General features: G+C 37.4%; 3 protein-coding genes across 10 annotated transcripts; all 3 read right to left on the reverse strand.

Moving 5' to 3' along the window:
• Window positions 1–860: 860 nt before the first annotated feature.
• LOC130733445 (receptor-like protein EIX2) lies at window positions 861–5201 on the reverse strand. Its single transcript, XM_057585618.1, has 2 exons — window positions 1795–5201; window positions 861–1171 (listed from the first exon to the last, which is right to left on the reverse strand). The coding sequence occupies exons 1-2, from the start codon at window positions 5116–5118 to the stop codon at window positions 1160–1162; spliced, it is 3336 nt and encodes a 1111-aa protein (XP_057441601.1). The 5' UTR covers window positions 5119–5201; the 3' UTR covers window positions 861–1159.
• A 1179-nt stretch (window positions 5202–6380) lies between these two features.
• Window positions 6381–8892, reverse strand: LOC130733454 (uncharacterized). The gene is made up of 4 exons (XM_057585625.1): window positions 8733–8892; window positions 7571–7672; window positions 7246–7412; window positions 6381–6610 (listed from the first exon to the last, which is right to left on the reverse strand). The coding sequence occupies exons 1-4, from the start codon at window positions 8860–8862 to the stop codon at window positions 6497–6499; spliced, it is 513 nt and encodes a 170-aa protein (XP_057441608.1). The 5' UTR covers window positions 8863–8892; the 3' UTR covers window positions 6381–6496.
• A 3990-nt stretch (window positions 8893–12882) lies between these two features.
• LOC130733455 (protein MAIN-LIKE 1-like) lies at window positions 12883–27072 on the reverse strand. 8 transcript variants are annotated; one of them, XM_057585628.1, is made up of 18 exons: window positions 26944–27072; window positions 26728–26845; window positions 26318–26505; window positions 26104–26211; window positions 25356–25420; window positions 24665–24770; window positions 24241–24324; window positions 23381–23527; window positions 23175–23303; window positions 22609–22676; window positions 22455–22488; window positions 22276–22360; window positions 21804–21871; window positions 21597–21710; window positions 21481–21516; window positions 21238–21324; window positions 13401–13492; window positions 12883–13272 (listed from the first exon to the last, which is right to left on the reverse strand). In XM_057585628.1, the coding sequence occupies exons 1-18, from the start codon at window positions 27070–27072 to the stop codon at window positions 13176–13178; spliced, it is 1755 nt and encodes a 584-aa protein (XP_057441611.1). In that variant the 3' UTR covers window positions 12883–13175. The 8 variants fall into 8 exon arrangements, 6 of the variants coding, with proteins under 6 accessions (XP_057441611.1, XP_057441609.1, XP_057441614.1 ...); XM_057585631.1 differs by lacking the exons at window positions 12883–13272; window positions 13401–13492 and adding an exon at window positions 19934–20068; XM_057585630.1 differs by lacking the exons at window positions 12883–13272; window positions 13401–13492 and adding an exon at window positions 20512–20919.

Consider the following 27072-nt stretch of genomic DNA (forward strand, 5'->3'; position numbering starts at 1 on the left):
TTTACTTTTAAAATTAAGGAAATTTTGAAGGATTTTAAAACATATGAGATTAGGGTTTAGAGATGTTGGAATTTAGGATTTTTTACTTCTATTTAAATTTAATACTCTGATTAGTAGTTTGTGTGGGAATAATGTCTACAATGACTATATTGATTCAATTTGTGAAGATTTTTCTTAAAAATGAGAATATGAAATTTTTAAGTAGAATAACAATGATGAGTAACTTGATTTGAAACAATTAAAAAGTTGATGGGCTAAATATGCTCAAAAAACTATTGGGGGAGTAAAATTACCAATAGTCAAAACCATGAGACTAAAAATGCAATTAAGCCTAAATTAAATAACGAAATAATGATTTGTTAAAAAAAATGAAATAGTGGGTTCTATTTCTCTTTAATTGAAATAAGTGAAGATAAAAAAATTTAAGAAAAATAACTTTTAGAGCATCTCCAATGCAAGGTTCTTAGTTCTTATTTTGGAGTTAAGAACTAAAAACTAAGAACTTTACCATTGGAGGTGCTGACATGGACTCTTTAGTTCTTAAAAATAAGAACTCAGTTCTTAGCTTAAAATAATGACTTGACATGGACTCCTTATATAAGAAGTTTTGCTTTATGAGTTTTGTTTTATTACTTTATGAAAATAAAAAGTATAAACAATGTGGTTGGTGGGACCAAATGAATAGTGGTAAGAATTAAGAACTAAGAACTCATGGTTGGAGCAAAATTGCTTGAGAGTTGCTTAAACACATGTGGTAATACGGGCCCACATGAATAGTACTAAGAACTAAGAATAGTGCTAAGAACTAACAAATAGAAGTATACTTTATAGCGACTAAATCATTTTTAAGGCTTGCAAAATTTAATTCCTGTCCATTTTTCAAATAACTTTCTTATAACTAGGCAACATGAAGAGGAGCATCTTATAATGATATTCCATAATTTCATAAAAAAGAACACAATTTTCTCAATAACAGAATAGAGAGTGTCCACCACATAAACTTCAACATTTGATAATCTAAACCATTGATAAAGAGAACTCTGAATTCATTTATATTTGTCTGATCAGAGCTGCAATCTTTTCTGGTATCTTTCTTGAACATAGTTTAGTTGCAAATGGTTCAACCTCAGCTCAGGAGATGCTTTTAAGCTATACATACTTAATACTTTTCCTGTGGAAAGTATAAAATTATCAGAAGGTATGCTTGAGTTTAACATAAATAAAACAAACAAACAAATAAACAATTAAATATTAGGAAAAAAAACAATTAAATAAAAGATGTGTTTAAGCTTGAAAAGAAATAAGCGGATGGAAACATGGAGCTGGAAATAATTTGAAAGATAACACCATATATAAGCTATGTGTATGTTTTAGTAATGCAGACTTTTCATTATTCATTTAACTAAATATTCAAGTCTTAATTTTTTTTTGTCTTACACATGTTCTAGCCATGAGCAAATATCTAGCTCTCCTAGCAGGTTTTTTTTTCATACACAACACTTGAACCTAATATATTGCTCAATGGTAATCAAACATCTACCAATACCATGTTCTTAAGTTTAATGTTATTTTTCTTAGAAATGCCAGAGATTTATATAAAATTTAGGTGGCATATCTAAGGAAATAACAATAAACTGGTTAACCTATCAACAGGAGCTTAGATCATTTGACAAATAAGTTTAAACTAATTCAAGTTCATGTCATTAGTTCATGAAGAAAACTTATTAATCTATAAGCAAATTGAGCATGGGTGCTTAAGTTCTACCCAACATATAGGAAAAGAAAAAATGTTACCATCAAGCCTTTGAGCCACCTTTGAAACTTAGCTGCACTCACTGCTGTAAAAACATAAACTGTGTCTATTATGTTGTTCAAGAACAACATGTATGTATGTCTCCAAGTATCACTGAGTAGCAAGGAACCCCATAGGCTCCAAAATCCTGTGATAAATCCCAATGCCACACTCAAATAAATTGATTTATTATCTTCTGGACTAGTTTCTTTATGTGATTTTGGTTCTTGGGGTGCTTCTTCATCTCCTGGACACTTTTTATCAAGTGGCTTCCCACAAAGATCAGCATTTCCTTCATAACTTGAGGCATCAAAACTCTGTAACTGTGTTCCAAGTGGGATTCTTCCACACAGGTTGTTATAGGACAGGTCTAACATGGCGAGGCGATCAATTTGAGCAAGAGTAGGTGGAATTGAACCAAAGAAATGGTTCCTAGACAAGTCAAGAAACTCAAGTGATGTTAACCTTCCAATCTTTGAAGTAATTTCTCCACTCAAATTGTTGCTTGATATGTTCAATGACACCAAGCCTACCAAGTCTCCTATTTCTTCTGGAATGTCTCCTGTCAACTGATTGCTTGAAAGGTCTATGCTCCTTAAAAGGAGCTTGTTATTCTTGAACACTTGTTCAGCACCTTTCCACACCAACAATGCATTCAAATCATAGGTTGCAAAGAAAGAGCTAAGCTTACTAATGTAAATTACCATGTTTGAGGTTGAGAAATTCTTCTTAGACATTGCAGTGAAATTCTTTAAGCATTTGAAAATGCGTCCCCGCAGATTGTTAGCTGAGAGGTCCAACAGTTGAATACTTGTTATGAAACAAAGATTATGTGGAAGACTTCCTGAGAATTGGTTCCTTCTTAAGCTTAACATTTGCAATTCTTGTCCTAACCAAGAAGGTATTGCTCCAGATAATCTGTTTTCTCCAAGGTCTAGCATGACCAACTTGGCGCAATTTCTCAAGGAGATAGGCAACTTCCCAGTTAAGTTATTGTTCCTCAATATCAATACTTTAAGTTCAAGTAGTGATCCCATAGAATGTGGCACTTTCCCTGACAAAGTGTTGTCACTCAAATCCAGAAATACTAATGCTTTGAAATTACTCCAACAATCAGGGAGCCTTGGTAGTTGATTGTTTGAGAGATCTAATATGCCCAATTCATCAATTGTGGTGTTAGCACATAATAACTCATGAGAATCTGAAAATTTGTTGCTTGACAAATCTAATGATCCTGCACTTCTTAGAAAAGATGGGATTGAGCCTGTAAATTGATTTGAAGCCAAAAGTACATGGCAGCCTACATAGAACCTTATGGGCAAATTTGGAACAGTGCCTGTGAGATTGTTGTGTGAAATATTCATGTACTTTAGCATTGTGGTTTGGTACCAAAACAACATTGGAACTGCATCTGAGATACCAGCATTGGAAATGTCAAGCTCATACATGTATTTTTGAGTTTGCAACCATGTAGGAAACTTAGGTCCTAACATGCAAGAACTTAGAAATATAGAGACCAATTGGAAGGGTGGGATCCAATTTTCACTGAACATCAAAACCAGAGGGTTGTAGCTTAACTTCACACTTTTCAACATGTACATGTTGGCAAAATGGGAGTCACTGATCACACCTTCCAAGTTGTTGGACTCCATATTTAGATTCTTTAGCTGAGGTGGGAATCTAATATTTTCAGGTATTGTCCCATTCAAAAGATTATGAGATAGGACAAGTGTTACTAAAGATGTGAACACTGACATGTCAGATACTGTGCCAGTAATTTGGTTCCCATCAAATCTCAATTCTTGAAGTGAGTGTTTGGCACACCCACAAGACAAATTATGAATTATCCCTGAAAGCTCTTCACTCAACTTGTTATTGGACATGTGTAATGAGACTAAGGAACAGATGTTACCAAATGATTTTGGAATTCCACCTTGCAAAGAGTTTGATTTGACTATCAAAGACTCCAATTTAGATGGCAATTTATCAGCTTCTGGCAGCTTCCCATTTAACTGATTATCTGAAAGGTCTAATTCTTTTAGAGAGGGAAACATTGAAAGTTCTGATAATGTGCCAGAAATTTGGTTGTAAAATAAACTAAATATTTGCAGTGAGGATCTAGCACAACCAGAAAAGCTAAGAAGAATTGTTGAGATGTCCTCATTCAAATTGATGGAGTCAATGTACAACGTGCGTAAGGTACAAATATTACTAATGGATTCCAGAATTCCACCCTGTAGTTCATTATTATAAGACAGGTAAAGATGTGCAAGAGGATTTCTGATGTTGCCAAAATCATAAAGAATGGGACCTTCCAAGTTGTTAAGGCTAAGATCAAGCTGGGTTATGTTGGAGCAAGCATTAAACACCCATTGGAATATTAAAGATGATGTGAAATTATTCCGAGAAAGATCGAGTATAGTAAGGGAAGTAGAGAAATTTAATGCTGAAGGAGATAGAGAACGGAGAAAAAGATCTGAAAGATCACAATCATACAACACCAGTTTTTGTAGTTTTGGAAGCATACCAATCATTTGAAGCCACGCATGAGAACGGTTTAGATTATGCACCTGACTCAAGTCTAGATGGGTTAAATGAGTGAGATTGGACCACTCATGATTCTGGTCATGATCAATTTTGAGTCCTTTAGTGTATCCAAGATGAAGCTCCTGCAAGTTCGAGAGACTGCAAAGTTGATGCGGGATTGTTCCAACAAGAGAGTTCACACCCAGATCAAGATACTGCAAATGAGAGAGGTTTCCAAGTTGTTGAGGGATTGTACCCTCCAGGTTGTTAGATGAAAGATCAAGGTATTGCAAGTGTGAAAGGTTGGCAAGATCATTTGGAATTCTTCCACCAAAATGTGAACCTTTGAGATCAAGTAATCTCAATCTGCTTAGAGAACCAAAGAAGCTTGGAATAGGAGGGTTGTGTATGAACCGATTCCGACTGAGATTCAAATGTTTTAGATGTTTCAACTTGATCAATGATGAGCTTATCTCGCCTCGAAATGGACCAAAATGATCGCCATTTAGATCAAGCATTTCAACATGACCAGTTTTTTTACTACAACTGACTCCTTTCCATTCACAGCAATCAGTGCTGCTATTGCCAGAATCACTTTTCCAAGAAGGCAAAAGGGTGGTGTCATCAAGCACCAAGCCTGCTTTTAACTCAAGGAGAGTGTGCCTCTCCTTCTCAATGCACCCAACTTGTTCTGCAGCTGAAGCTTTGTAATAGTTGGACAGAGGAAGGTGTTGGTGCAGCAACAAAGACACCACACAGATTGCTCCAAGGAACTTGAGAGACACAGAACTCCTCATCATGCTCTTATGAAATTATATGACAAAAGCAATCTTCTGTTTTTTTCATAATAAGTAAAAGCTAACCATGGTGGTTGATATAACAACTTTAATTTTAGAAACCACAGCATTACATTCACCTCTTGAACACCTCTTTTTTTTTTGTTCCCTCATTATATCATATTGTATCAACTATCTCATCTTTGACATCCACTCTCCTCTTCCAATCTCTCCATCCCATTTAAAGTATATACACATTTTAAACTCAAAGGTCCATTCATGTTAAACTGCTTCTTCATTTTTACATTTTGGAATTTGTAAAACCATACTTTGGTGAAAACGAAGAAACAAACACACTAAGTCAAACTACCTAAGTCAATAATTCCAATTTTTAAATACCCAATAATACATTCACCCCACATATACTTCATTTTTCTCTCTATCTTTTCTCTTCTCTTTCTTTCTCCAAAAATGATTCATACACATCCATTGGGTGTAAGCATCCAGAAATTGAAAGGAAGAGAAGAGAGAAAAGTATTGAATGTGATATATAATGTGATGTGATAATAAGTGAGAGATAAAGAGAAAATTATGTGTTTGCAGGTGTTTATACTATTGAGGCACTGTTTGAATAACCGTTAGGCTGAAAATAAACGTACGTTCATCCAACTCGAACTCTAACTCTACAAGTATGTTTCGTTGACTAACTTTGCTTTGGAAATCGAGATTCATACATAGAACAACCTTTCAACTAAGTTGAACACAAAAACAAACACACACCGAGTGATTTATGACTCAGAACTCTTCTTTCCGACTTACCATGGGGTATCTGCCCATCATAAGAGAAAATGAAATAATAACTTTATTATTGTAGACCGCAATACTCAACAATTAAGAGTTTCAATTCGTACCCCAAACACCTATATTTTTTTCTCTATCTCTCTTTTACTTCCACATCAAATATCACATATATCATTTTTCTCTCTTCTCTTCCTATCTCGCTCTAGGTGAGGTGTTCACCCAACATTTTGCTTAAAAAATTGTGGACGGCCCAATTTTTTACGTTTGTAGAAGAAGACGGCATCATTATTATAAATTTACAATATATTCCTTCTTTCTTTGCAAAATTTCCCAAAGAACAACTGTTGTACTCAAGAAAAGAAAGTACACGATAAATTTAAAAGTTTCATCTCGTCTAGTATCACATGCTATATACTAGCAAAACTCTTTTGGAAGATTCTCATTGCAAAACCGAACACATAATAAATTCTTGGGCAACTTACTCATTGGGGGAAATAAACATTTTATTTATAACTCATAGCATGGCACTTCACTAGTTCACATGGAGGGTTAAGAACTAAACCATAACTGCCATTTATAAGGTCAGTTTTGTGCTGGACAGCTACATAGCACTTGCAGACTCTGAAGATTTAGAACCGATTTTGAAGGGAAAGATAATGCAAGTTAACAGCTTGTCGTTCTGACCCTTAAAGTTCAGCTTCACATTATAAGTGCCCTGCAATTGAAGTATACAGTTATAAGTTGATAATGAATTTATTTTTTCTTAGAGCATTACATAGAAATTTCTAAAATCAAACAACTAAGTGAAGATGAGGAAAATAAAACTGAATCAACAAATAGTATCCTTGAGTTATGGTGATACTAAGCTGCAACAGTTCCCATACCACATAGATGAAAACCAGGATGAGGAAGAGAAAGCATCAATTTCTCTTGATTATGGATAAAGCAATATCATTATCACTATGACTAAGAACCATTAATATCTTGCGAACTTTTTTAAAGCAAAGCAATATATCATATCTTGCCAAGGAAATTCATAAATGTGAAGGGGTTCCTCACAGGTTGATATCTTAAAAATGGCAACAGCATTGTACAGAGTATATATATTTGGGGTGAATTCGGGTAAACAACTTAAACAGATTTGAGAAACTTTTTGAAATAAGCTGAAAATAGGTTATAGATAAACATTAGCTCTTATTCATAAGTTAATCTGAACAGCTTTTGAAATTAATTCAAAACAGCTTATAGAAATGCATAAACTATATACAAAAGCGCTCACAAACAGTAGCAAAAGCGCTTATGCTATAAAATAAGCTCTTACAAGCGTGACCTTGGTAAAATGAGACTTACCGGTGGGGTAACCGAGGGTAATAATTCGGTATGAACAAGCTTAAAGTGGCCTGCAGGAACAGGACAAGGTGCTTCCTCACAGAGATCATGGAGAAATGTAGCAGGTTCTCCTTCTATCCCAGCATATGAAATTTCATATAGTAAATCACCACTGGGAATTGGTTCACCTGCTTGACAGATAATCAATTACATTTCCACTAATATTAAAGTTCATTCTTGAAATTTTGTAAAGCATAAGTGTCACACAAACATACAATGATACAAAGACAAAGCATGGCGGGAGGAGGGGGGAAAAACTAATTAGAATTAGAAAGAGAAGTGTCACCAGTATAAGCTGCGATCTTAAAGGTGAACGGCACTCCTCTCACCACTGGGTCAGGTAATATTTCCACTCCACTCACCTTCACAGCATAGTCTGCATTCTTATCTGCATACCATACATATACAAACTTCAAATCAATAAACCAAGAGCTAACTACAATAACAAAGAATAAAAAAACTAACAATAATGCAAGAGCTAGGCCCCCAAAACAAAATAGTGAAAATAAAAAAATAATACATCACCATAGAACTTGAACATTTTTCAACTAGTGCTGAACAATAAATAAATTAACTAGAATTGGTGAATTACACAACTTTTTTTTTGTTGTAAAAAAATGGTAGGGCTTGGAGAGGCACCCCAGGCCTACGGAACAGGTTGCCAATGACATACTGAGAATCTCCAACGGAGGAGGATTATCTCCTCTATTACCTCTGTGGAGGCCAGTCGAGACCCACTCCAGTAGCAAGATGGAGCGTCAGAGATCTCTAGGGGATTCAAACCCGCGCCCTTGGGGTGAGGCTCAAACCGGGGTCTAACCGCCAGGCATGCCAAGTTGCCGACCCAAATTGCAAAGAAGTTTGCATTTTGGTTTAACTACCCACTTGTAATTAAACCAGTGAACATTTCAAACTAACTAACAATTCAACAACAAAACCACTAAACAACACATTGTGGGTGGGGTGGGTGAGCTAAGGGAAATGAAGGATATTGAAGGGTGAAGGGTCAGGGTTGGTTCAAACTTCAAACCCTGATAAAGGAACTAATTTACTAATAACTAACAACTAACATTTCTTTGTAACAAAAAACAAAACAAAAACTAAACAACACAGTGTAATCACGTGACACGCACATGACAGCCTTTGACCCCATGTCTTCTGATAGGGGTTTATATTGTCCAAGCAAATTAAACAGGTTCCCTAATTCCACAAAGGAGTTCTATTTCTACCGTTTTTCATCTCAGCTATTAATACCAGAAATGGCAGCTGAGTCAGTCACTCTATGTTTCTCTCCCTACTTGCAACATGCAATCTCAAACAGGAAGCTCTCAAGTATTGCAAAACTAAGTATGAGGCATATCAATGATGAATGTTGAAGAATTATATAAACAAAACAAAATCATGAACTAAAAGTTTGAAGAGTAAAGGTAGCTAGTTTAGTTAATTACCACAGTATTTGAGGGACTGAGCTTGTGCATGAGAAGAAGAAAGTAGCAGCAAAACGGTGGATGATAAGCAGAGAACAAGGTAAAGCGTTGAAGTAGAGTGAACCGCCATGGCTATGGAGCGCGTGAACATCGGTGACTACTGTACTTGGCATCATTTGTACATGAATAAATAATGATATAATAATAACTCGTGGATTGCAAGGCTTTTGTTACGCTTTGTTTATAAGTTATGACTCTTAAATTTTTTTTATTAAATTAAAGACTTTCCGTTACAGCATGTTCAACCATGAGTTGCTAGTTTGGTTGCTTAAACATTATTTTTGTGGTTTAAATTGTCACATAGGACTTAAGCAACTCATGCATTTTTCGCTTCAACTATGGTTGCTTATTTTACTTTTCGTTGGGTATCACAGTATCTCGTAGATTTATATTCTTTATTACCATTTTAGCATGAATTTTAATAAAGGATAGAGAAAGTATTATTTTAAAATGCAAAAGCTAATAGAAAGAGAATAAGCAAATGTTGCTTAAATAAGTAACGTTGCTAAAATTTAAGCAACAATAATTATTATGTCATGTGCTCCAAAATAAGCAATATTGCTCAAGTGACCCAATTAGATTACGCAACCCCACTGGAGATGCTCTCAGGGGTGACAAACTGGGCTTGATCCGCTGGGACAACATGGCGAGTTGGGTTGAGACTTTTAACCCAAATTTTAAGATAGAGTCAGCGTATCCTGCCACACAATTTAGCAAGTTAATGGCAGGTTGTCTTGCCCCGCCCCGGCAACTCATATTTTCGCTCCTAATGGTGATGAAGATTTGAAAGATGATGATGATGAAAATGCGAATGCATCTTCTTCCTGAGAGCATCTTATGTTTCAAACTAAAGGTTATGTTGGAACTTAGAAGTTCTGTGTAAGATTATATCATTGTGAGATTGTTGGACTTTGATTTGTGTTTTTGTTGTGAAGCTTGTAGTTTCTCATTGATTACACGAGCTAAAGTTAAACCTTCATAGTTTCCTCGTAACAATAGAGAAACTTGTGGTTATGATTTCAAATTAGCAATATTTGGAAATTTAAGTCACTGTTGCTGTAGGCTGTTCAAGGCTTATTTTTGGATTTGTTGGACTTTACTGCAAGGGCAACCTATTAGCTTGAGATTTAGAGTTTTAGACTGAAATGTTTATGTTTTGAATAAATTGTGAATAAGGAAGAGGTAATTAAGGCATACATCATCTCCAGTTTAAAGAGGGGGGGGGGGGGGTAACATATTATTTGGGCAGAAGTTACCTTCTGTTATAAGTAGGGTTGAGTATTCAGTAATAGGGTTAGCAATAAATTCAAAACAGGCGTTCTTTTCTCAGTCTTTGGACGAAGTATGAATTTAGATTATGAAAAACAAAAGTGGGGCATGCTACTATGGGGTTGTTAACAGAACCCTGAGAGATGCGGAGAAACTTATAGGGACCATAGTCACTAATAGCATGCAATAGCACTTGCTACTCTCACCGGTGAAATTGAACTGTTTATATGTATAGCTTTGTGTATTTAGTTTATACACACTATACCTATGAAGATACATGCATTGATATCCTGCATTTTAGGATGCTGAGTCTAGAACTGGTAGTGCTGCACTGGTATTTGGTTTGGCGGCCTCTAAGTTAGAGTTGCATAATGTAAGTAATTTAAGGTATATGTTGACTCTAGAACTCTATTTAACAAGTTCTTTTGTACTATTCGCATGAGCTTTTTTTTTTGCTTTGTAAGGAAGAAATTAGTTAACTCACTTGAATGCCTACCTCGCAACTGTTCCATTTTCTGTCATCATTATTCATGTTAAGTGCACATTTAGGACCATAAAACTTCTTCCCATAAAACAAAGCATTTTGTCGTTAATGGCTTTTCAATTCTATCAAAGAGACTATGATGTAGCCTTAAATTGCAAATTCCAGTTTCTTGACTTCTTGATCCTTATATTTTGTTGTTTTAACAGATCAGTGACCTGAAAACTAAGGGGAAAGACTTTGTTGAGCCACAGCTTGGAAATATCGAAAAGCAATTTATTCCCTTGAAAATATGGGTAATTTTTAAGGTTTAATCCTCAAATTGGTCCCTGTCTTTGTGTCGCCGTCTGATCTAAGTCCCTCACCGGAAAAATTTGTGGAAAAGGTCCTCATCAATGCAAAATGTCTGGAGCAGGTCCTCGCCGGAGCCCGGAGCTCCGGCGAGTGATGATTTGGCACGCTGACTAGTTTAATGATGCTTATGTGGATTTAAAAAAATAAAATAAAAAATAACACATCAGAAATTTAATTTAATTAACAAAAATAAAATCAATTAACAAAAGTAACTCTAATTCCATCCACAGGTTCATCTTCATCATTCTAACCCAAAAACCCCTTTTCCATTACATCAAACTCAAAATCTCCTTCTTCTAATTCCACGTGATTACTCACCACGCCGTCGAATTGATAATGAAGGGTGGCTGAACAATTGCTACAAACTTGTCAAGGAAAATCAAATTCAAATTTCCGTTTCTCTTCTTATCCCACATGATTTCTCCTTCTCATCATCACCGTGTCGAATTAAACCGCCTCGTTTCCACTCCACGGTGGCCGAACACAAACTCCTCCTCGTCCTGGCTACGAACGTGAAGGTGGTTAGATCTGGGTTTTTCTCGAACCTCTGCTCTGTCGCCATCCACGTTCGTCAGATCTGGGTTTTTTCATGAGCCTCTTGATGCTGCAGAACAAGATGCAAGATGCATCTGGGGATTTTTCCCTTTAGGATTTTATGGGGTTCTTATCTATGGGTTTTTTGGGTTCTTATTTCACCCTTTCACCAAAGCCCAGTTCAATTTCCCAATCATCTCAATCTCATCTTCCTTCGCCTTCAGCTTCTTCATCACGCCCATTTCAACTGCTTTAATTAGCCTCTTCGCTTGCTTCTTGCATTTTTCATCTACCTCCATTCTCACCTTCTCCATCTGAAGAAATCAATAAAACAAAAACAGATGAATGAGCGAGAGAGAAGGAGAGAGGAACATGGAGCCATTTGGGTTTGTTTGGGGAGAATTTGTGTGAATCAGAAGAACAAAAACAGATGAATTTGTGGGATTTGGGGGGAATTGGGGTTAATTTGGGGAGAATTTGGATTTGTTAATTAAATTATGATTAGTTAATTAATTTAGATTAATTTTGGTTAATGTGGGTAATTAATATTTTAATTTTATTTTAAGCCATGTCAGCTCATTCGTCCTAGTCAGCATGCCAAATCATCACTCGCCGGAGCCTGGAGCTCCGGCAAGGACCTGCTCCAGACGTTTTGCATTGATGAGGACCTTTTCCACAAATTTTTCCGATGAGGGACTTAGATCAGACGGCGACACAAAAACAGGGACTAATTTGAGGATTAAGCCAATTTTTAAATTGCATTTCTTTTTTACTTCTGAATATTTCAATTGACAGGCATAACTCAAAACTTTGGTTTGCAGGCTGAGAATATGTCAAGAAAATGGCATTTGGAAAGGGACGATGTTAAGCAGAAGACAGTAGTAAAGGAGCTATCTAAAATTTGGGGTCCTAAAACATCAGATTGATATTTAAACTTTTCAATTTGCTTCAAAAATAGTGACTTAGGCGATTGGTAAATAATTTGGATGAAGTGTGCCCCTGGCTGTTATAGTGGTTGTAGATGTGAAAGCTTGCTGGAGAGTAAAAGTAGTGCAATCAATAATTAAGTTGATAGTAAATGGAACAATATTGTTGTTTTGGTTAATTCAACAATTACTTTGTTTTTGGGAGCAAAATAGATGATAGATATACTGGATGGTGATAGTAAATATAGCATTGTTGGGATTGTTATGTATATATTCATGTATTTTTTTTATTGAATTAAAAGTTTGGGTGGGTTCAGCTCCGATCGTCACTATGGGTCAGAGCATGCCTCTAAGACATATGGTCGCTACCGTTCACCAACACAATTCTCACATCGGCAACCGGATTTAAACTCACAACCTTCTGAGCCGTCCATACCAATTGAGTGAACATGTGTTATGCAAATTATTATTTTTATCTAGTTAAACGGGATACAGACTTCCCCTTGTTTCCCAAAGTTAAGAGTAAAATATAAAATATCTTTTGGGCTGACTCACTAAAGAGAAGAATCTCAACTTGTTGTGGAAGACATGCATGTTATAATTACAAACCTGTAAATCCTTATATTGGTTAGTATTACAATTAGATGAAAATTGAAATGGAACATAAGCATCCCTAGACAAATTGAGGGCCAAGTAACAAACTTCGCTGAGATCTATAAGCATGTCTAATTTCCATGATTTTCATTTTATGTCACCTCACTTGATGTGAAAGTGGTAAATTTGAAGAGATACATCCTGTATCAGGTTGGTCTGAATCATATGTAAAAGTAGTCACTTATACTATAGCTTGTAATCAAGACCAGCACCATATTTCCAAGCCTCAAGATGCCGCTTCCACTGGAAACTAGTCTTGGATGGCAGTGTATTCAAAAATGGCCTAGCAATGAATGGAACATGTGAGGGCACATGAAGTAGATTATAAGGACTTCTTTATTGAACATTGTTGAATGGATAAAGAGAGTCATGAGTGGATTAAGAAGACTTTGAAAATGAAATGACTATTACCTCGCAATTGGATCAGCAAAGGTGGAAAGAAAGGTATAGTAACCAAGCATCAGAAAATGTCTGGACCAGTCAAGAAGTACAGGAACACCAACCTGGAACAAGATCAAATTCTAAATCCCCTATATTTGAAAAGCATGCTTCACTAATGAGTTATGACACTTATTTTATTGGCAGAGACTATTTGCGCCGCCCTGTTTTGCTAAGTCCGCCATCTCCTTTTTTAAAAATTCCAACAATGCCCTTAGTAAAAAAAACATAAAAAGGTAATATTTAATTTTTACTTCCCACACACCATCTCCTTCTTCCTCCTCACCCTCCTCCTCACTCTCCTCTTAATCCTCCACTCCTCCACCCCCAAGCTCTTTTGGGTGATCTCAAGTCAAGAATAGAAGCTTACCCATGTAAGTTTTTACCTTTTTCCGAGCTTTTTTTCAGCTTTTTTTAGCTTCCATCGCGATTTCGCGACTTTCTGACGTAACTGGATAGTCCCGCCCTTAAAACTGCGGGAATGAAACAAATTACACGCTCCCGTTAACATACGTGCGGACGTGTTAAATTTATACCTTCCGCTAACTTGTTAGCGGAAGTCAAAAAAACTTAGTCATTTCAATCGTCTTAAGTTCTGGTACTGCTACTATCTAAATAAAATTGATTTTCCCGTTAACATACGTGCGGAAAGTGATATGTTGGAATAATAGGTCCGCCAGTTAAACTGCGGAAGGCAAATATGTGCTGCCGCATATTAAAGTGCGGACAGAACAAAGTTTTTTAGATTGATTGAGCTTATTTTGTTGATTGCAGCATAATGATACCTGAGGAAGTAAATAGGCCCAATATGGAGATTGTGCCTTCTGTGGATCTTACAAAAGCTTTCACCACTAGCCAAGTAAGTTTTGTTCAATTTAACAAGTTAGGCACTATGTGTAGGTCATGCGATGTATACTTAATTGAGTTTTTAAATGTTGTAGGCTTTTGAATCCTCCAAAGATCTTGTTAATTGGGCCAAAGCTGTAGGTAAAGAGCATGGCTATGTTATTATTATTCAGAAGTCGGACTATGGATCTGACAAAAGGAGGGTCGTGATGACACTAGGATGTGAGCGTGGCGGCAAATATAAACCATCCACATCGGTGTTAAAGCGAAATCGGACTGGAACTAAGAAGTGTAATTGTCCATTCAGGCTAAGGGCAAGGCGTAGTAATAAAGATAAAATGTGGACGGTGCTTGTGCATAGTGGGATCCATAATCATGACACTGCTGAGGTTTTGCAGGGTCACTCATATGTTGGCCGTCTAAATCCAGAGGAAAAGGCGATGGTGGGAGAAATGATTGAAGAAAGGGTCAAGGCCAGTGATATTTTGATTGCTATAAGGAAACACAACCCAACCAACTTGACTAGAATTAAACAGATTTACAATGAGAAGCAAGCATACAACAGGTTGAAGAGGGGATCGTTGACCGAGATGCAACACTTGATGAAGTTGTTGGAAGAACACAAATACGCACATTGGTCCAGGGTGCAGGATGGTACTGATGTGGTCAGATCTTTGTTTTGGGCACACCCTGATTCCATTCACTTATTCAATGAGTTTCCTCATGTTGTGATTCTGGATAGTACATACAAGACCAATAGGTACAGGATCCCTTTACTTGAGATGGTGGGGGTTACGTCGACAAATTTGACATACTCAATTGCTTTTGCGTACATGCAGAATGAGCAAAAGGATGAGGTTGTTTGGGCTGTGAATAGATTAAAAGACTTGATCATTAATGAGGACAATCTGCCGAAGGTCTTTGTCTGTGACAAAGACCAAGTTTTGATGGAAGCATTGGAAACTGTTTTTCCCGCAGCTCGCTGTCTTCTATGTCAGTTTCATGTACTTAAGAGTGTAACTGGCGAGATGAAGAAACTTGTGAAAGACATTGAGACACGTGAAGACATTACTGATAGATGGAATCGATTGATGTATGCTGCCAACGAGGTTGAGTATGATAAAGCTGTGGGTGCTATGTCGAATACCGGTGAGCTCTGGACTTACATTGAGACTAACTGGTTGCCTTTGAGAAGCAAGTTTGTGAAGTTTGAGATTGATACTTGTATGCACATGGGGTGCACGACAACAAACAGGTAATTTGTTGCTATCCTTCACTTTTTTTACTTCAACTGTAAAATGTTTGGCAAAATGTTTTCTGTTTTTTTTATTTCATGTTTATACCATGCGCAGAGTTGAGGGGGCACACTCAAAGCTGAAGAAACTATTGTCCGACAGTAAGGGTGACTTGGTCATTGCGTGGACTGCGATGAACAAGCTTATTATCATGCAGCATGACAAGATAAAGGAGTCCTTCCAGCTCAGCATATTTGTCACAGAGCATTCTTTGAATGACCCGTTCTATAAGCATTTGCGCGGGTTTGTATCTAGAGCCGCATTGCACATTATTGTTAAAGAGAAGACTCAAATTGGCATGATTGGGGTTGGTGGTATATACTGTGAATGTGTACTTAGGAGAACCCATGGACTACCATGTGCTTGTGAGCTCATGAAGTTTGAATCTGTCCCATTACTTGCAATTCATCCACATTGGAGGAAATTGACTTGGGATTCTTCGGACCGTGACATGGATCCAACATTGGGTTTGAGTTTTGAGTCTGAATTTGATAAATTACGAACCAAGTTCGAGGAGTCTTCTCACGGAGTTAGAATGTCGATCATTGAGAGCCTTAGAATGATTACTTATCCAGAAACGACTTCTATGTGCGCTCCAACAAAGAAGAAAACAAGGGGTAGGCCAATGGGATCCACTAACAAGCCCAAGAAGTTTGCCAAGGGATGTGGTGAGACCTCTACAAAGCGCATTCCTTGTAGATGGGAGACTATTGACAAGGAGTATCCGGGCTCATGGCGTGATAGCAACACGACACCATTACAGGAACCTTCTCCAAAGGTTAGGTCTCAAAAGGCTTCTAAGGCTTCGAAGGCTTCTAAGGCTTCTAAGGTTTCTACGGCTTCTAAGGCTTCTAAGGTACAAAGTCCTCTGATCCGGATGGTGTGTACAAAGAATAAGAAGCCTGTGAGTAGTTACCTACGTCGGCGCTACCTTAAACAAATCCCTGGTGAGTTTCATCCATTCGTTGTTGACTTTATAAATGTAAAGGGAGATGGCCACTGTGGATATAGATGTGTTGCATCGTTGAAGGGTCTTGCAGAAGACGATTGGCCACTTATACGTAGGGAACTTCTGACGGAGATTGATTCGGATGCTAATATGTACATCAACATGTTTGGAGCCAGCGAGGTTAACCAAATGCGTTTAGCTCTAACAGTTAAGGATACTAAGCCCGTAGGTGAAGACAAGTGGATGATGATACCAAATATGGCCTACCTTATTTCCACAACATATAAGTTCATAGTGTTGACTATTGCTAATACCGGATGCAACACTTTTTATCCGTTAAAGGGAAAGGCGGACCTAGTGGAAGAACACAAATTCATGCCGATTGTGCTTGTCAATAAAGATCATTTCGTTGGGGTAAATCCTTATCCTTTATCCTTCATAATACGTATATGTAAAACCTTATACTTTTATGCTTATACTCTTCTTTGCTTGTAGGTTACTCTTCGTGAAGGCCATCCAATGCCGACCACAGCTCACTTGTGGGCATACAACTGTCACCCGGATGCAAGAAAATGGGAAGAGCCTTACAAAGAGCGCATTGAAGAATACGCGGCTTATCTGAAACAAAAAAATGGAGGATGTAGTGATGATATTATTGACCTTAGTGATGATTAATTATGTTGGATCATTAAGTTGTTTTGTAACGAATTGCTTGTAATTTATATGCGTGTAACGGATGATTACTTTGAACTTTATAACTGTCTCCTTAAAAAGCTTGTGATGCCTCTGGATTGTTATAACTGTCAGGAAATCAGTCTGTGCATGCCTCTGTTATAACTGTCATTAATTTTCATCCTGTCCGCACTTATAACTGCGGTAGGTCATGACGCATCTGTAAGAGGTACTGTAAGCCTCATTAATAGAACCAATTTCCCGTGGTTATAACTGCGGAGGTGTTTTTATTTTCATCCTGTCCGCACTTATAACTGCGGTAGGTCATGACGCATCTGTAAGAGGTACTGTAAGCCTCATTAATAGAACCAATTTCCCGTGGTTATAACTGCGGAGGTGTTTATATTTTCACCCTGTCCGCACTTATAACTGCGGTAGGTGATGATGCATCTGTAAGAGGTACTGTAAGCCTCATTAATAGAACCAATTTCCCGTGGTTATAACTGCGGAGGTGTTTATATTTTCACCCTGTCCGCACTTATAACTGCGGTAGGTGATGATGCATCTGTAAGAGGTACTGTAAGCCTCATTAATAGAACCAATTTCCCGTGGTTATAACTGCGGAGGTGTTTATATTTTCACCCTGTCCGCACTTATAACTGCGGTAGGTGATTTTTTGGCAGAAAACTTTTGGTTCATATAACCATTCCCAATTTTGGTTCATATAACCATTCCCCATTAATAGAACCAATGTATCTCACTATATTATCCAACAAACACACATAGATGCTTTATCCAACAAAACACATAACAAAAGACCCGAAATTAAACAACATTAAACAACATCATTATCCAACAAAATAAAAGTACAAAGGTCCCTAAATCTAACGCCCAGAATTTGAAGGCCCAGCTCCCAAGTCCCGTCCCCTAATCTTTCTTCCCCTCCCGTGCACTGCTCCCTCGATGATGGTATGCATATTGTGCACCACATCCCACATCGGTGAACCCGGCGGGGGCGATCCATCTGTCGTCGGATCAACCGCAATGCCAGAGTACAACGCAAGCTCCGCAAACTGGTTCTGAAATGACAATAAATAAGGTCAATATACACATAGGCATACACATAATCGTAATGTAAGCCACATGGCAAAAACAAGTGTCAGTACCTCTAGAAATGCGAAGCGGTCGCCTTTGTACTCATCTGGGACCATGTAAGGGTGTGAGACCTTGATATACCAAGGAGTGTATTCGCCAGTGGTATGAAAAGGGAAAGCAGCTTCTTCCGACAGATGGCAAATGTGATCATTCCAGTGCGCAAATCGACGATCACACTCCCGGCACGTAACTGACGATGGTGGGGGATCTGGCACATACTGGATCCGGCCAAACTGCCTGATGACTCGATCTGGGAGGTATGGGAATATCATCCCGGCATGCCTGATAAATCCCCTATACAAGGCAACCTGAGGGAAGGGCCAGTGATCATAGTGCTCTACATAAGGTCTCCAAATCACAGAACTGGCCGGAAACGTATCCAGGTTCATCCTCTTCTGCGCAACCTCAGTAGTCCCTCGAAGCGCCTCCCAAGTTAGTGCAACAGGCCTGTCTGGTGTGTAGGCAGGGTTGTCCCTGCGCTCAAACACTGATCCGGGGAAGTGGGCAAACACCCATGACTGCAAAAGAGAAAATGCCAAAGTATGATGCTAATTATTTAACAACAAACGTTTTAACAATAATTAGAAAGAAATAACAATACCTGCAGAAGAGATAAATAACCAGCAACAGACTTAGCACCATTCCTACTGGCCTCCCCGAGCTGACCATACAAGTAAGCCAAAGTGGCAGCTCCCCAATTCCACCTTGATGCATTCTCAACATCTTCAAACAGAGACAAATACACAGCACCAATATATGTGTTGCTCTTGTCACAGAAAAGGGTCATGCCAATCAACCGCAGCATATAAGCTCGGCATGCAGGAACTTCATTGTTGGCCTCTACGTGTTTCTCCACAATAGCTTGGAGAAAGCTAAAGCGAAGAGATGGACCCCTACAAGCATCAAACTCCTCCATCACAAGCTCAATGTCCACATCAAGTAACTGAGCAACCGCAGGAGCCGCCTCTTCCCTAGTCGGGTTACCAAAGGAGAAGAACTCACCCTCTACGGGCAAGTGGAGTAATGCTGAGACATCTTCAAGTGTGATCGTCATTTCCCCCCAGGGTAAGTGGAAAGATGACGTCTCAGGATGCCATCGCTCAACAAAAGCAGAAATAATGCTCTGGTCAACACTCGGGCTTGTGCATTTCATCACCCACCGCAAACCTGCATTATGCACCGCACCCCTTATGTACCGAGCATGATGGACTACAGGATGACACATCCTCCCATGATTATAGATCTTGAGCACACCTCTAGTCTCATAATTTGGCCGCTTGTATGACCTCCATATGTCACGAGCTATATGTTCGCCATACTTAGTCAACAAGCAAAGGTCAAACGGACCTCCCTCATACCACAACCTGTTCTCATCGTCCTCATCACCAGACTCCTCATCAAACTCCGCCTCGAGGTCAGCACCGACATCCTCCTCAGCCTCCTCCTCACCACTAGTCTCCTCCTCACCACTAGTCTCCTCCTCCGCCTCAGTGTCATCATCCGGCTGATCAGCCATAATCTCATCATCATGCTGATCCTGTACAGCAGGCTCTTGTTCAGCATTCCTACCCCTTCCTCTACCCCTTCCTCGACCCCTTCCTCTACCCCTTCCTCTATTAGCCTCTTCTGACCGTTTGCGGTTAGAAGCATGAGTGGAGCTACGATCCCGTGGAGCAGTAGGTTCAGTAGAAGGACCAACAACACGGGCAGTTTTCCTAGGAGGCCTGAAAATTAAAAATACAAAAATTAATACTCATGCACAACAATTTATTAACATAAACAACAGTTTATTAACATAAACAACAGTTTGCTAACATAAAAAATAATTTATAAACATTCAGAGAAAATTCAGAGAGAATTAAAAAAAAATTGACAGGCTAACCGCACTTAAACTTGCGGTAGGTATAAAAGATTTGACAGGCTAACCGCACTTAAACTTGCGGTAGGTATAAAAGATTTGACAGGCGTACCGCACTTAAACATGCGGTAGGTATAAAAGATTTGACAGGCGTACCGCACTTAAACATGCGGTAGCCATAAAACCTGTCCGCGGTTTAGAGTGTGGGAAAGTCACGAAACCTCCTTCCATTGCAGAATCAAATCGAGGGACTGAAATTTAACACGAAATACAACCTAAGCCTCGAAAACTTGTAAGAAATAACTTACATTGTTGTTCTTCTTGTGGGTTATGGGTTGTTGTTGTATTTTGTGGGTTACTCCTTCTTGACTTGGTCTCCTTCTTCCTCTTCTACTTCAACTTCTTCTTCTTACTTCTTCTTCTTACTGGTTGTCCTCCTTTCTCTTCCTCTTCTTGACTTGGTTGTGGGTTTGAGAGACTTGATTTTGTGAGGGTTGAAACTTTTGAAATTGGGTGGGAGAGGAAGATGGTATACGGTTGAAAGAGGGGGAGGGTTTGTAGAGATAAGGTAGTTTTTTTTTTTTTTTAAATTTAAATTACTGAAGGGTATTTTAGTCTTTTCGCGTGTTTGGGGATGGCGGACTTAGCAAAAAAGGGGGCGCAAATAGTCTCTGCCTATTTTATTATAGCTTTGCAATGTTGATCATATCTGAAAAACTGCTCAAAAGTTTACCTCAATTGCATTGACTGCCAATTAGGTACTACTACTAGAGATTTGTCTATATAATATATGAGTTATCTCAGTCTTAGTGAAAAAGAGATATAATACAGAACAAAAATGTAATAATCAGCTGAAGATTGAACTTTGGAGACAACAGCCTTCATTCTTTTCTTTCATTCTTAATGCTATTTTTGACAAATAACTACAAATGCATTGAAAAAACAAGTGAAAACTTCTGATTTGAGGATTCATTGTGCATTCATGATATGAAGAAAAGAACCAAGAAGTGAACAACAGATAAACTCATGAAATACCTGTTTGAATATGGATGGGAGTATTTGAGGCTTTGTTAACATAACCAAGCCTAATGTCTTGGAAAGTGGCCCAAATTGTACAACATCCTTTAATGAATAATATAAGATAGCTCAGCATAGTTATTGTACCAGGGTCAGAAATGAATATTGGTTCTCATCTCAAATAATTGAACCATTTGGGAAGAGCATCTCATACTCATAAACCAAAAAACATATCCATGGTTCCAGGATCTATGAAATCACCTGTAGAAATGGTCTAAGCACTGGATCCCCTAGCCTCTGCAAGAGTGAAAGATAGCATAGAAGCAATCATTTGAAAGAAGATAAAACTAATCTGAGTTGTGAGAGAGATAATCTACCTGCATACAGCTAAAATTGGCAAAAAGAAGCTCATTGATGAAATCTGGAGGAACATTGGACTGTTTCTTTGCAGACATTGCTCTTTGGAACAACCATGAAGCACTCAGGTTGGGCTGCATTATACAAAATTAAGGTCAGGGTACTCAAGTTCATGTGCAGTTTCTTAAATATACTAATTTAAACCTTTTAGAAAACAAGAAAAGTACCATGTATGGGTTCAGCAGAGACAAGTTGTATGAGTCAAGATAATCACCATTGATTGCTTCATATATGCCTTCATCATAGCAAAGTGGAAGGGATTAGATTATCGCAATGTTGTTGCTCTGTTATCTCAATATTATAGCCGGTCCTAAGCTCGGGTAAAGGAGGAAGTTTGTTTTAGTCTGGCAGCCAACGTAGTACTGACCGTATTGCTGACCTCACTACGTGAGATAAAACTTCTGTTGTTGTTATCTGCCGTTTATGAGTTTCTTATTAGTTCTTCTTATAATAGCTTCCAAAATCATTTTGGTTTTATTTGTTGAATTAAGTTGTTCTAAATTTTTAATGTTGCTAAAGACAGAAGAAAAGGTAAAGAAAAACCATAGTTGGGAGTTCCACAAAAAGTAAGTAAAAGATAAATAGTTTAACCTGTCCAACAACAATGCAAAAGATTCCTTCATAGAAAGTTTGAAATACCAGCTGATATTCTCCCAAGATGTCTGGTCAAACTCCCAAAACCACCAAATGAAACAGGTGATTGTATGCCACTAGCATCACCAAACTACATAATAAAGCTTCATTGCTTTAATATTACTATAAGGATCATAGATGACTTAAATTTAGTTGAGGCTTTTGAAGTGTAAAGCAGAAGTTACCTGTAATACTCTACAAAAAGCAGCTGGCAGAGGGCTGTTAAATGCTCCATATCATCAAACATTTTATGGTGTCACAGTAAAAGAAATGATAATAAGCTAATTAAGAAAATATGAAATAAAATTGGTAGGTATATCATATGATACATATTAGTACCTCTCACGATATGTCGGAAAGATGCCATAGATAACTCTCAGTATCTCTAAATTGTCAAGAGAAACACCCTATCACATAAAAATTGCAAATTGACATCACCAAGTAGGGAGCAACAGAGCTGAACACAGGAGAATAGAGGGAAGCATCATATCAAGTCTATGTTAGGTAGCCTATGTCGCTATAAACTAGAAAAAAGAACAGTTGAAGAATGTAAAGTACTAACTTTATGGTTAAGCATAATCACTAAGAAACTGATTTCTCAAGTACTCCTTACAAGAGATAAAAGGCAAGGATAACACACAATACATAACTGAATGTATCAGTGAGGTAGCTTAAGGATAAACGATAATTGATACACAGAAAGACATTGTCAAGCTTCTAGTTTGCTTGTTAAAAACAGATTGGAAGAGAAAAAAATACCTCATCTTGTAGTTATCTTTTCATAGAAAAAGAAGATTCTTTAATGAGAAAAGCAGAGAAGTCCAAACAAGAGGAGGATAAGATGTCCTCCAAAATGGAAAAGTTCAAGAGACATCAGAGAACATAATGGAGAAAAGAAAACTAACCTGATATTCTGGCATTAGATCCCAGTATGCCTCCAATAATTCTTCCAACTTTGGGGATCCTGGCTGAGCTTCTACATAAGTGAACATATAAGTAGTACGATCCAAGGGACCCGAGGCTGCTGGAAATGCCTGTGAATATTTCAGTGAAAGTTCTTAGAAATGAAACATGGAGATATGATAATTCAATTGATATAGTAAAAACTTACCTCCCAAAAATATTGTGCCTGTGAATCTCCGACTTTCTTTACTGATGAGCTGCTGAATATGACATCACTAGTGGAATTACTTTCAAAACCACGTGCACAGGTTCCAACAACAAGGCAAACACCATCAGGCTTCCTCCCACGCCTTATCTGCAAATTCATTGAACATGACACTGGAACGATGCTTCAGAAAAAAGGTTTTAATATTCACTAGTCTTATGTATCAAATTAGCATACATGCTCTAATGAATCCTTTTTTCTTCAAGAGAGTTGTCAATCTCATTCTAGTTAGTGTTGATTCGATCAACAACACTGAATGAAAGGGATCATTATTGGCCTATCATCTCAGCCTTGTAATCATTTAGGAACTTAGTTGGCTACTTATTAAACGAGTAATGTTTAATACACACCTCTCTTTTGAGGTGGAGAGGTGGAATGGTGAGAGAGATAGGAAGAAAAGAAAAAGTAAGAGAGAGAAAATATGAGATGTGATAGATGATAAGATGAGAGAGATAGAAATAAAAAGACGTGGAAATGGAGTGTTTAAAAAATGAGGTGTGTATATATCATTACTCCTTATTAAACAAATGCTGCATCACTTGCATGCATGTAAAATGATGGTATAAGGTAAACCTACATACGCAAGTGAATGTGTCCTGCATACAACAGAAAATTTGCCCGATTTTCACTCAACGACAATTCATGTGCAATGTGAACACCCTCACAAAGATAAACGAAGGAGCGCATGCAAATGGAAACGTGTGCCTATATTTCATGAAACATGTAAAAACACCCTTGTGAAAACATGATGAAAATCAAACAATCTGTTTGGATGCAACAATGAGTAAAAATATTTTCCTGACCTGTTTTACAATAGGGGAGAAGTTCCCCATTGCATCAATTATAAGACGAGACGACAAGATTTTGTCGCCAGAAAGTTTCAGAACCTGAAAAAATAAAATAATACATGTGTTCATGTTTCTTTAACACCAAATAAAATAAACATTATCATTCTCCTGTCCCAAAAATCAAATTGTGATTCAAGATTTTCATTTAAATGCTAAGTGCATATATTCCTTGTTTCCATGCTGCTTCATCATTGAGTCCTCAGTTAGGCGATATTTATAAATTTGAACATATATAGAGAAATACAATACATAAAACATCTGCATAGGCTGCATAGCCTATAACTATGTCCAATTATGATAATTCACCAATGAGATGATTTTACAAAATAACCCTAAAGATTTCACTGGATAACTAGTTCTATCAGTTAAGTAAACTCACAGCAGCATCCTCATATATATTAATGCACGAGACGCTGCAACCCTCAAAAATGACTCCGCCAAGAGAAATAAATCGTTCCTTTACAATCTCTATGATCTTTACAGGTCTGCAATAGGGAAAAAATTTACTATGATCTTTAACAGAATACAGGATTTTAAACTCAAATTACTTTATTGTGAACTGCAAGCATATATTAAAAAGAAAATGCACGTTTCTGATAGCTAAGCCCTGATAGCAATTCAAAATTGTTTTTGTGCAACACTAGTAAAACTAGCCATATAAGGATTTCAACTTCAATAGTAATGAACTCAAGGAAGCATTTGTAGAAAATTTTCAATCTTTTTTTTTCCGCATCTTCTAGCACATTTCATACTAATTATAAATCCAGTCTGCTAAATAACCTACTAAATATGTGTTTGGATTAGCTTATTATCTTTATAAAATTGCTTATAGTCGAAATATTACTTAGAGCTTTTGAAGAAATACAAGTGACTTTTCTCCAAAGATTAAATAATCCAAACATACTCTAAAGTCTAAAGCAACTAGAACTGCAAACTGTTCAGTTCCAAGGAAGACAGAATACAAAGAAAATTATCAACCAAATAAGAACATACATAAATTATTCACTCATAACTGTATAGAAGATAATAATTACTGGTATATAGAACTAGTTTATGGGAAGAAGACTGACGAAACACCAAGATGAAGAATATTGTTGACCCAGATATCCCCTTTGCTTTCGAATCCACATCTATTCTGCATGGTTCATTAAATCACCTAGATCAAGTTAGTTGAAAGAAGAATAAAAGAGGAGTAAGTAGTATAAATCCTGAAGAGGTTACAAAAGAAGACTTGGCATGAAGGCAATATATAAGTCAAAGCACATTCGTAACATAGCTTTATGCTCAAAGGAGAAACTGTTGGGGACTAAATGCTCTTTGTGGAACAAAAAAGATTCCAGAAGGGTTTGGAAATTACTTTGAAATACTAAATTTAGAACCCGTTTGTTTAGGGACTTTTTTCCGTATCAGTTAAAAATAAGTAGGTTAACATGTATCATAATTTGTGTCATTCTATTTGTAAATTTTCCCGTTAAGTCAAAGTGGGATTTCAAACTTCAAAATGTGTGTTTAAAAAAAGTATGTTCATAGGTATTTTTCTGCTAAGTAAACGTGTGTTAAATGTTAAAATTTCTGGTACTTTTGATAATAAGTCTTACTATTCAGATAATGTGATCTCCAATGGACCAATATGCTGTGGTCTTTGAATTCTGTCATTTGTAACAAACAATTCCTCCTTATTATCAATCTCTTAGTGCCTTTGGGTATGTTATGTATATCCAATGTGGCTTCAAGATAATAGTGAGGGAGTGATACCTAATTGAGATGATTCTTGCTACATAGAGATTGGCAACAAAACTGAAGAAGTTCAGGAATTACAGGATTGAAATTTATTGATGTGGCTCTTTCAATGTCATCTTCTTCCAGGACTCCAACTTCTACCAGTTCCAAAAGCTCCTTTCTTGATATATTCCAATCTTGCTCTCTCTAATCATCAGAACAACAAAAACTTGAAACTCAATTTGATCCTTTCAATCAATTTGTTGGCTATTATCTACCTAGGATTGTTGTCTTATAGTGCAGCTAAAATTACCCCTTTTAATACATTCCTTTCCACAATGGCAACTTTGAGTCCTCTGGCACACAATGCTGTGGCAATGAAGATTCCCAGAGTGCCACCACACACTACCACATCATATGATCCTTCTGCTTTGTTAGCAAGATCGGATGAGCGAAACAAGCTTGGTATGGAAGAGACAACTTGCTGAGGTTCTTGCACAACTGCAATATATATAAAAGATTAAAAAAAAAACAAGTAAAGGTTATCATGTCTCATTTCCGAATGAGTTTAATATTGTGTTTGGATTCACAGTGGTGGCGCACAATCCAAAGCATGGTAACTCCAGAAGCTATACTTTGTAACTTCTTCTCGGAAGTGATTATAGACTTCTCACCGCAAAACCAAACACACTGTAAGAATCATTGAAATTGAATGACATGAACCTTCTTGAGCTGAGCACAAGCTTGACCATAACTGGTCTAGTCTTTTCAAAGCTTCATATGAGTATGCTCCACCAGCACCACCAACTTCTCCACTCACTGAAACACTCTCCATTATCCTCTAGAAACAAAAAAACAAAACAAAAATAAATCTTTATCTGGACTTCATTCTTACAAAGAAAGTGGCATCACATATATCAGCAATTGAAGAATTGGTACCTGGGTTCTTGAGGGAACAGCTTGTGGTCTCAAAAGGAGGGTTCTCCTGCTGCATTTCTTCTGTGGGAATGGAGTCCCCACAGTGAGATGAGATACTCCATTGAAGGGTTGAAGCTGAAGCAATAACAT

The sequence above is a fragment of the Lotus japonicus genome, chromosome 1 (assembly GCF_012489685.1).
Source record: "Lotus japonicus ecotype B-129 chromosome 1, LjGifu_v1.2".
Lineage (NCBI taxonomy): Eukaryota > Viridiplantae > Streptophyta > Magnoliopsida > Fabales > Fabaceae > Lotus > Lotus japonicus.